The sequence below is a fragment of the Apis dorsata genome, unplaced genomic scaffold, assembly GCF_000469605.1.
Source record: "Apis dorsata unplaced genomic scaffold, Apis dorsata 1.3 scaffold_1281, whole genome shotgun sequence".
NCBI lineage: Eukaryota > Metazoa > Arthropoda > Insecta > Hymenoptera > Apidae > Apis > Apis dorsata.
In genome coordinates, this window is record NW_006264378.1 from 39266 (window position 1) to 50486 (window position 11221).

Below are 11221 nucleotides of genomic sequence, written 5' to 3' on the forward strand. Positions count from 1 at the left end.
AATACTTTGATAACAAAAAAAAAAAGACAAAAGGAAAAGGAAGAAATATGACGAGGATGAAAAAAAAATTTTTCTTCAGGAAGTAATTGTCCGGTGCTCCCGAGAGAAAAATATGGTTTATTTTTTCAATACTCACGATGGTGTACATAAAAAACTAAAACGCGTTTACATTGATGTAAACGGTGCTGTAATAAGAGAAAAAGAAAATATACAAATATGCGATGAATATTGAAATTAATTGAACGAATCGACTCGAACGAAATGTAAAAAAAAAGGAAGCGAATGAGAAATGAAAGAGAGATGGTAATTAGTGATTCTTTGATTATTTTTTATAATTATTTATTTGAACAAAGAATGCATTTTGTTTTCTTTATTAAAAAGAACATTTTTAATCTTTTATGTTAGATTTGTTTTTCTCTTGAATTGAAGATTTTTTTGAGATTCTTTAAATATAAATATTTTATACTAAGATCTGTTAGACTGTGCGTCGGTTGTGAAGAAAACGAAAAAGAAAGGTAAATATGTGTAAATAAAAATTATAACATTATAAAATAACATCTGAACTTTGAACGATTGAAATCTTTTTGTCATACGTTTCCTCGATTTTCGATAGAAACGTCAAGCAAAGTATTAAATATTGTATTATTATTACTTTCTTCCTAAATATTTTTCATCTGGTTATTAAACTTTTTCCGATTTATAAATCACAACGTTTTCACTTTCCTAAAAATTATGAATTAATGTTATAAAATTGAAAACGTTAATATAATATAAAATCTCAGATATAATGTTATAAATGCACTGCGAAAATGTCTTCTAAAACTTTTGAGAATTTTATGGAATGTAATAATATATGTTTATTTCTGTATGATACGTATATATATAAGAGAAAAATAGAAGGAAAATACAAATCTGTGAAGGAACCTGTGTATAAATGTAACTGTATTAGCGCGTGTATGTACATTTAAGCATCGACCTGTATAGAGAAAAAGAAAAAAGATATATACATATAATTATAAAGTATATAATGATCTTTATGGACGAAACGAGTGTCTTCGAATACGAATGCTGAATCCTCGAGACACGGTATGTAAGCCTTGATAATAAAGACCATGTCTTTTTGAAAATTGTCATCCGCGTTCTTCGAATCTAACTTAATTATAAGTTACTAAAAAAGAAAAAGAAGGAAAAAGAGAGAAGAGTAAATACAAATGGGAAAAGAAATAATAATTGTTTATTTTACTATTTCACGCAACTATACATTGATACCTAACATAAAAAATTGATATTTCTTATCACTAATTTATATTATTTTTCATTTATTTTTGTAATATTTTTTCTATTAGTAATTTTTTAGTTTTTATCGATAAGTTTTTTTAAATTAAATCAGTTTTTGTAAAACTAATTAACAAAATTGTATAATTATCTTATTTTTCAAGGCATTTAAATTTCATTCACAATTTATTATTTCTCGCTTTTATCTCAGATAATCCGTAATTTTTAATTTATACATTTTTATATTTTTTTTACAAGCAAAGAGTATCCTTCTCTATTCGAAATCTTTAAAATTCCTCATCTATTAATTTCCTTATTTATCTATTAGATTAAAACTAAGTCGCAAGGATTATTCCAGTCTTTAAACCTCCATGCTAATTTCTCTTTTTTTTTTTTCCTTTAGATTTCATACAGTGAATACTTCTCAAATCATTCATCAATAAAGATAATTTAAATTTAAACGATCTTGAAGTATTAAGCCTTACTTCTGCAGTTTATTAATGCTTACACAAGTTAGCTTTCAATCTTTCTCATTTAAAGATACATGTCCAAGTTCTCGGAATCATGAGATCCCAGAAATCATCACGAGTCGATGGACAATTAATTCTGGCGAAATACTCCATGCAATACAAGCTGACCAATACTCCATTGCCGACACTCAGGCTGAACCAGAGGAACACGTTTCCGGCTGATTTTAATACGAATACCACCGTGAGACCAACAACACCGAACAATAACAATAATACGGGATAAAAGAAACGAATAGAGAAGCTGAGGATGTACTCGTGTATGATGGACGAGATGGCGAAAACCATGCACACGGATAGTGTCTTGTTCCTAGGTGTCAAGATCTCGTACATATCCTTGTAGATGTAAGTGTACAACCAATCGTGGACGACGATGTTCCAGGTACGATAATAGGCGCTATAGCAGATGGAGTTCCACCAATCCTGTAAATATATGATATAAATATATGATTTTTTTGATGTTTTGTCACTGTCGAATTTGAGTTTTATTTTATTTAATTATTAATTAAATGATAATTCATTAAATGTTTAATATTTTAAAGAATTTTATTTCAATGTTCAGGTTTGATCATTATGAACATAAAGTCCTTGAATCAATAAAGATTTCATGGAATGGAAAGAAAGTTGTGATAAATTGAAAGAAACTATGATGAAATACGTAACTATAAACTTGGATTAATGATTCGATGTATTGTAATTTGGATGACTCAGCTCTTGAAAAATTTCTTTTATGAGATTTTAGAAGCGTTTTGAGAATGGAATTTCAAGGATTCAATGATTTTTGCAGAATATATATGTGACGAGATAATTTTATAGATATGATATATGAAAATGGATTATAAGATTTTGATTATATAGAATGTTGATACTATTAATATTTATGAGATAATAGATATGATGTGGATTTAAATGGATAAATATTTGATTTTGAGTGCAGAGTATAGATAGATTAACATGTATATAATTTATTAAGAAAATTTAAGCGATTTATTTATATAATTTTGAATAGAGAAAAATTTTGATATAAAGTTTATATTGAAAATTTCTATATTTCTATCTATAAAATTGAAATTAATCAATTTTTTTGGCTTAAACTTATAAATATTTTTTATTTTATATAAAACATTGAATAAAATATTTTTTTTAATTAATTGCATATATATAAAAAATTAAATTAAAAATAAAAAAAATCATGAATGAAATTTTAGATTTTAATAGAAAAATATTTCAAAATTAAAATAAATTGTTTAAATTAAACTCAAACTTACTTACTTTATAAAACATTTTGTCGGCAAATCGCAATAGTTCAGCGAAAGCATTCATCCAACAGTGTAGAAGAAGATAAAAGCCGCAGAGAAACATAAGAATTCCGGGCAACATCGAGCCAAGAATATTAAGTGTGAGTGTTCCCAACTCAACCGGTTGTTTTCCAAATTCTCGATAATTTGGATATAACAAACGTTCGTAGAGAAGCGCCACGAAAAAGATAATTGTTAATACTTCAACGAAATTAGTCAGGACAATATTCCATCGAATCTTTTTCGCTCTAAACAATACAAATAATTATTTATAATTTATTTTTTGGTTGAATTTCAAAATTATTATTACAGTATTTTTACTTTGAAAATGACAACACAAAAATATTAATTTCTTTTCAAAATTTCAAAAAAGAAATTTTAAATATAATATATATTTTATCAATTTTAAAAATTTTTTAATTAGTAATAATGATATTTCTAACATAATTTAATATCATAAAGTAAATATGTAATTAAAACATGTTTAATATATTTTTTTCAACATTATTATTATGAAATATCTTAATATTTTGAATTTTTATCTTAAAAGAAAATTCATACATAATGAAAGTAATAAGGTACATCTCTTGTTACTTATTAAAATCATCAATTATCACATGTTTGAAATATTGATAACGTGATGATAATAGTTATCAATATAGTACATATGTATCACTTGTTTTGATATTTAAACAGGAGAAAAACGTTTAATGATAATAAATCCTTTCTAATAATAAACTTGAATAACTCGAATTTTTTTATCATTATTTGTGTCTTGATTTAATTTATTATTTTAAAAGAAAAGAATTAAAAAATTATTTTATTTGAGTATATGTTTATTGAAATATTTTGTTCTTATAGAAGGAAAAAGAAATATTTGTTATAGACCATTTTGTTTTAAGAAGATTATTATTTTTTTTTTTTAATTTTAATTGAATGAGTATTCAAAAAAAATATATATTTCATTATAAATTTTATGAAATATAATATATATCATTTTTCTAAACGATTTTTTAATTTAATTTAATTATGAATTCTAATAGTTACTTAATAATAATATTATATTTTTGAACTTACCTAGGATATCTGTCTTGATAAATCAGCGTTGGCACAAACAGGAAATAAAGATATTGAGAAAAATCAGGTAGCTGTGGTATTGATGTATCTGTATGAGGTTTGTATGATAAAAATCTTGGTGCAACACTCCTCACGAAGGCATGAGTTTTCATCACTAATCGAATCTAATAAATGTAAAAAAAAAACATTTTTTGTTTTTAATTTATGTTGTTAAAATTAATTATTCAAAGTTTTTCGTGAAGTTTGCATCTAATGATGAAAAAATTTTTATAATTTAATCTTACTTTATGAAAGAAGATTTCTTGGATATAAATCAAAATGAAATAGTTTAAAAGTTGAAAAAGTTTCAAATTTAAATTGTTAATTTTTTTTATTGTATCAGTTTTCAGTATAATTAATAAAGTTAGTAGAACTTTTTAACTAAAACTTTCAATAATATAATAATGATCCTCATTCAATGAAGAGAATTTTTATTTATTTTTTTTAAAATATAATGAATTAAAATAGAAAGTTCATTTTTAATCAGCTTCTTAATCAACTGTTCAAATATTAGATCTTCTATTTATTTTGTTTAGTGTATGATTTAAAAGAAAAGTACTTAAAAAATCAGATCAACAAGAATTTCTAATGATAAGTAAAATTAAATTTTTGCTCAAATGGCAAGAATAAGTCTAAATAAATTAATAGATATTATTGAATACATATTAAACATTAAAACATTTACTTGTTCCATAAGAATAATCATGCTAGACGCCAATGGCAAGTCATTATCGAGTACAGCTCTGGTCGGAAGTATGAAGAACAAGGTCTGATAAAGAACAATGCCTGCCAGCCATCCATAATCCCATATTTTTCTGGTAAATGCTACAAAATTGAATACGAGATATTAAGTTACATTCTCACTGAATTAATAATGAAGAATTTTTTGTTTATGTTCCATATTAGAAAAGTTATTACAGAATATTTTACCACGGTTTTTATCAATGAAAAAAGTTAGTGCTCTTTAATAAGTTTCTTAAATTTATTAAATAAGAAAAAAATAAATAAAATAAAAAATAAAAAATGAAGAAACAAATGTAATTTCGATATTTAATTATAATATTTCAATTTATAAAATATTTTTAAAATTTAGGCACTAGCAATGAAAATTCCTTGTTTCTTGAACGAGAAGTTTCACTGAAAATGCATCTGTAGAATCAATGTCTTGAATTTTATTTGAATTGCATTTGATTGCATATTTGCTTCAAAAAGAAATGAATCGAAATTGACGTACATTTAGGCGAATACTGAAGACGACGAGTAGCCCAACAATAGAAAGCAGCATAAACTCCCAGAACTGAAATTTTCATAAGGGACCAAACATATAGCACTACTGGAAATTTGGCAAAACCAGCTCGTACTGTGTCTATACCAAGATTAGGTCTAAAAAAAATTATATTGGTATTAATCAATTATTTTTATTATTTTATTTCAAGATATTGTTCATCAAAATTCGAAGTTTTTTCTAAACTATCCAAAATTCTAATTTTTTTTAACTTTTTTTTTATTGACATTATATTAATTTCCATTATTTTAAATTTTTCAAATTTTTTAAATTGATTGTTAAAAAATTTCTTTAATAACGATTAAAATATCAATTAAAATATTTCATATTATAATTTTTTTTATTATTTTTTAGATAATGATTTTAGATTTTTTAAATAATTGTAAAATTTTAGAAAGTAATGATATAAATTGCAAAGGATAAAATATTTGTGTACTTACGAGCCCGTGTGTCTAATATCGTATACGGCTGTGTGTATTAAAAGAATTATCAATGTTGCTACGAAGAGATTGTAAAGTGTTCGAATATGTTTGATTTCGTACAAATCAGTCAATAAAGAATTTCTTTGAAGAAATTGCTTGGTGGGCAAAGTATTTTCTCTCGTTGATTTTCTGTGAAAGAATTAAACAATATTAGTTCATTCTGTCAAAGAATTAAATAATTAATTTATTGTAATTTGTAATAAAAATATAAATAAGATTTGATAAGTATAGATAATATACTTTTTTTATTTTATTAATATTATTTACTTTTATTCATAATCAAAATTAATAATTTATGTTAAATCAAAATGAGATATTGCGAAAAGAAAGGAAAAATATAAATCGATATTAACTCTTAATAACAGCTTTAAGAATTCCAGTACACATGCACCTAAATTCAATATATATACATCACTTTTTATCGTTTTTTCATGATGACATATATGGATAAAAAATTATGATAACGTAGAAGAATTTTATTTAATCTTTCATCTCTTAATTTTGTCTATTTATCTATATTTGAAAGTTCTCTTATCGTTTAAATATTTTATTAATATATGAATTTTCTAAGAGAATATTTTGTATATTATTTATCGATCATTTTGATCATATTATGAATATAATATTTAAAATTTTTTTTTTAGTTTTCAAATTCATTATATTTTTACATTTTTATATATTTTTATATGACCATATTTTTAATTTTTCAATTTTATTAACTTAAAAATTTCTTAAAATGTTTGAATACATATGTTTATTTTATCTTCATGAAATTTTCAATTAAATATCTAGTTTTATTCTAAAAATTTTATTCGATTATTTATATTTATATAATATTTATATAATATTATATATATTTATATAAATGATTCTATCATGAAAGATAAAATTTATTATTAAATATTGGCAATGTTAGTCTATGTTAGTTTTTTTTTTCATTTTTTTTATTCTTCGATATTATTTTTCATATTTTTGGTATAATGTTACTTTTTTTTGTATATATATATTGTATATTGTATATAAACATAACTGGTAAAAGTAAATGTTTGTTCAATCAGGTCAAAGCGGTTAAGTGCTCGTGCACTGAATGATCTTGAAATTAGATTTGTTTTACAGCCAAACGTTCATGTGGATTACTCATGTAAAAATTATTACCTATCTTTTTTCAGAGAAATTATTATATTACTTCCTTCTTACCACTATGTGAATAATGCTCTTTCTCACTAATGTTGTATATTTTAAATATTTAAATGAAACTAAAATTAAAAAAAAAATTCTATTTTTGAAATATGAAATTAATTTTTTACATTTAAAAAATTCAATATGTAAATATTTTATCAAGAATTTTGAATCAATATTTCTTTTTCTCTTTGAATTTAATTATATTTGAATTCATATCAAATAAAATAAATTATTTCAATTAATTTAAAAAAAAATTTAAAATAAATTATGTTTGATTATGAATATATTTTTGAGAGATAAATTTGAAATTATATATAGTAAAAATATAGAGTAAAAAAATTACAATTAGCGTAGTATACAGTGTAAATTGATAATAATATGAGAATAACACCAAGGTTTAAAAGCGATTATATAATTACGTTCTGTTAGAGTATTTATCCGAGTCAACCAGATCTTTCAACTCATTCGAAGCAATTCTGTTTGCTACTTCCGATACCATATCATTCATTCGGTTATTGACAAGCTCTAAAATGTCTTGCCTGATTTCCTGTGGAAAAAAATAATAATATTTTATATTTACTTATCATGTATTTGATCTACAGTATCAAATAATCGATCAATTCAAACGAATAACGTTTCTAATTGATACTTTAATGCTTTTATAGCAATCATTTTATATTTTAGATCAAAGATGATTGAATGATTGAATTTAAAAATTCAATAATTTAAAAAATTCAAAAATTCAATATTCTAAATTATTGTTATAAATAACAATAATATCGATATTAATGCAATTCAAAATTTATTATAAATAATAATTTGATTTTTCATACCTGCATTTGTTCCTGTAATTCACTGAAGATAATGTCACGCATCAAATTTTTCTTCGGCTTTTCCATCTCTGTAAACACAATTTTTATTTTTCGTCATTTTAATCATACTGTATCTGATTAAATTCATCTGTATTAGATTATCAAAATATAATTATCTTATATACTTCATAAAGAAAATTTTATATTTACAATAACATAAGAGAATGATCGAGATTAAATATCTCATTAAATGATATAATATCTTAATTAATCTATCTCTTAAGAATAAATATTTCTTTACAAACAGATTCTTCCCAATAAAAAATATGAAATAATATTTTCTTTTCTCTATCATGATCACTTTCATAAAATTTAAGGAACATCTAATGCGATATCTTCTTTTAAGAACAATAATATCGATATTAATTCAATTCAGCAGTACCTTGTTTTATCACATCCTTTACATTTTCGCTCGGATTCTTATTCAAAACGTGTTGTTCCACGGTTACGGTTCGTTGTTCCATTTTTTCCCTCTTAAATCTTTTATTCAACCATTTATCATCTCACATTTACTAAATCTCTTCACATACGAAAGAATCTCGCAAAATATACCAACAGTAGGAAATCATTCATTCATAAAATATTAATATAATTTATTCGAACAGATGTCACGAAATCTTATATTCGACACGAAAAATCTCCAATAAATAAAATTTATTGAATTATACACTGAACATTTTTTATTTTTTCTTAAAATCGATTCGAAAACGATGAAGAAAATTTATAAAAAAATTCTTTAATCTTTAATTACTGATGAAGACGAATCATTATTGGAATTGATTATAAACTAACTGTAACTTAAATTAAAAAACGAGATGATTTAAAAGATAGGGGAAAGAGCGTTTACTCTGTACGAGACGCGAACTGCTACTGAACCATCGACCGGATCGAGAAGAGTATTAGAAACATACCGAGTCGTTTCAATGCTTATCGAATTTTTCAGTTGATCGCGTCGTAGTTACCCGCGTTTCTTTCGTTCAGAGCCTTATCCTTTGGTACATGCAAGTGCACGCGTACTCATGACTCGTTTCCATGTTACCATCTCTTCTGATTAAGTAATTGCAACAGCGGCTCGATTGAACTTTTGCTGAATTTATCGCGTTCGTGGCGCGAACAATGCCGAGATGCGGAGATGTGCAATTGAATTTATACATTTCAATATATTGTTGAAAATTTTGAATCTTAGAGATTAAGAAAGTTCATTCAAGAATTTTCGAATGTTGTAACTATTTTCGTAATTCAAAAATCATATAAAAACTTTTATAACGATATCAATTTAATTAATGATGAATTTACTGATGATTTTGATTCAGATTTAGATTCAAACTTGGCTTTAATTTTAATTGGTATGATTTTGATATAAAGAAAATGGTACAAAAATACAAAAATGAAATTGTTATTAGTTGACTTTGTGTACAATTATTTTTGTCTTAATTTATTTTTAATAAAAATCTTAATTATTATTTCTTTTAAATCTTAAATAGGTAAAATAAAAATATCAACAATTATATAAATAAACTATATATGAATTTTATGAATTGCTAATCGATTTCAAAGTATCAAGTAACTTCTTTATGATTATAAGTTCAAAATAAATATTTAATTATTAATTCATATAATTTTATAAACTTTATTCATGAATCATAAAATATTTATATATTAAATTATTTGAAACATATATTTGCATAAATATAAAAATTTTCAATCATTAATATAATTTGAGTCAATAATTTTTTTATAATTTATATCGATAATAAACAAGTATCTCAATACTTATGAATGAGAGTGTACTTACCAGAGCATTTTTATAGCATTTTACAATAGTTTATTGGTTTGACCATGTTGTAATTTGTTCTTGGAAGTGAATTAGTCAGACTAGAATTGACATTATTATATTAACAATAACTTTTGTTTCAAATAATTTTATTTTTCACTTTCTAGATTATTTTGTCTTCTAGATTATTTTGTCTTAAGCAATATTATTTATATAATAATATATTTGAAAGATAAATTATTTTAATATTTATCATTTTATTTGATACTTATTTGTTTACTCGATTTCACTATAAAAATATAACATCTTTTTTTTCTGTGGTAACTATTAAGATTCATTTCTGTAATATTAGATTTATTGCGTATTAATTTAAACTTCAATTCATATAATGTTACTAATAGGATTTATTTATTTCTTTTTATTTTGAATAATAAATAAATGAAATTAAATCATTATTAGGAATAACTTTTGCTTATTGATATTTGTTCGTTCATTGAAAGAAGTATTATTTTTATTGTTCTTTGTTTCCTATTTTGTGAAAGGAGAATGTAATTTTTCTACGAAAGAGAAACTTATTGTTAGGAAGTTTTAAAACAGATAAATTATTATTGTCGTAAAAAAATCGGAATTTTTAAATTATATTTTCAAGAAAAGAACCAGTTGTAATAAATAACATTATAAAAAATGATCTTTATTAACAGAATTATTTGAAGATAATTTTATTTAAAAAGAATAATTGAGAATTTTACAGAAATTAATTATTAAGATAATTATTTCTTACTTCATTCAAAAAACAGAATCTTTTCTTATTTATACACAGATACTTATAAACACTTATTTATAACAATATTATTTCAACAATATATTATAACAATATTATTGATTAATTCAATATATTGAAATGAACATTTATACAAAATTGCCATAAATATCATTTTGATACAATGGCAATATAACAGTTTATGATGAAGATTAATTTCATAAATAAATAGATTGTATAATTGCACAATAATGTTTTTGAATGAACATATTAAGATATTTTATATTAAATGAAAAGTATCGAAAAAAATTGTAATGTTGAAAATGCGTATATGTCAAATTTGACTTTTTATGTATTTATCAAGAATTAGATTTTATATAATTTCCGATATCATTAATAATATATTCTATTTATTATTAATTTCAACATAGATTTGACTTAGGTTAAAGATCATATAGATCAAATATTTATATTATAATGTTTACAAAGTATAATCATGAATTGGAATACTTATATATAGATTTAATGCAATTCTTTTGAATTAAATTTTTTTTAGTTTCATTTAGTTTAGTTACATTCTTATTTTATCATTGATATTGAATTTTATTTTTTCCTAAATTCTATTCCAGAACATTAAAAAAAAAAAAAAA

General features: G+C 22.8%; 1 protein-coding gene across 1 annotated transcript; it reads right to left on the reverse strand.

The window, feature by feature from the left end:
* Positions 1-1587: 1587 nt before the first annotated feature.
* On the reverse strand, positions 1588-8501 carry LOC102682014 (sterol O-acyltransferase 1). Its single transcript, XM_006625115.2, has 9 exons — positions 8420-8501; positions 7999-8066; positions 7585-7712; positions 5942-6112; positions 5451-5599; positions 4902-5041; positions 4178-4341; positions 3075-3348; positions 1588-2225 (listed from the first exon to the last, which is right to left on the reverse strand). Exons 1-9 carry the CDS (start codon positions 8499-8501, stop codon positions 1806-1808), a joined length of 1596 nt encoding a protein of 531 aa, XP_006625178.1. The 3' UTR covers positions 1588-1805.
* Positions 8502-11221: the final 2720 nt, after the last annotated feature.

Bases quoted from the DNA above. Each gene is read 5' to 3' on its own strand.
- LOC102682014 (XM_006625115.2), bottom strand. From the start codon at position 8,501: ATGGAACAACGAACCGTAACCGTGGAACAACACGTTTTGAATAAGAAT. The intron at 8,067-8,419 runs GTACTGCTGAAT...TTGTGTTTACAG, and splicing joins AAAGGATGTGATAAAACAAG to AGATGGAAAAGCCGAAGAAA. The intron at 6,113-7,584 runs GTAATTATATAA...ATTCTTTCACAG, and splicing joins GATAAATACTCTAACAGAAC to AAAATCAACGAGAGAAAATA.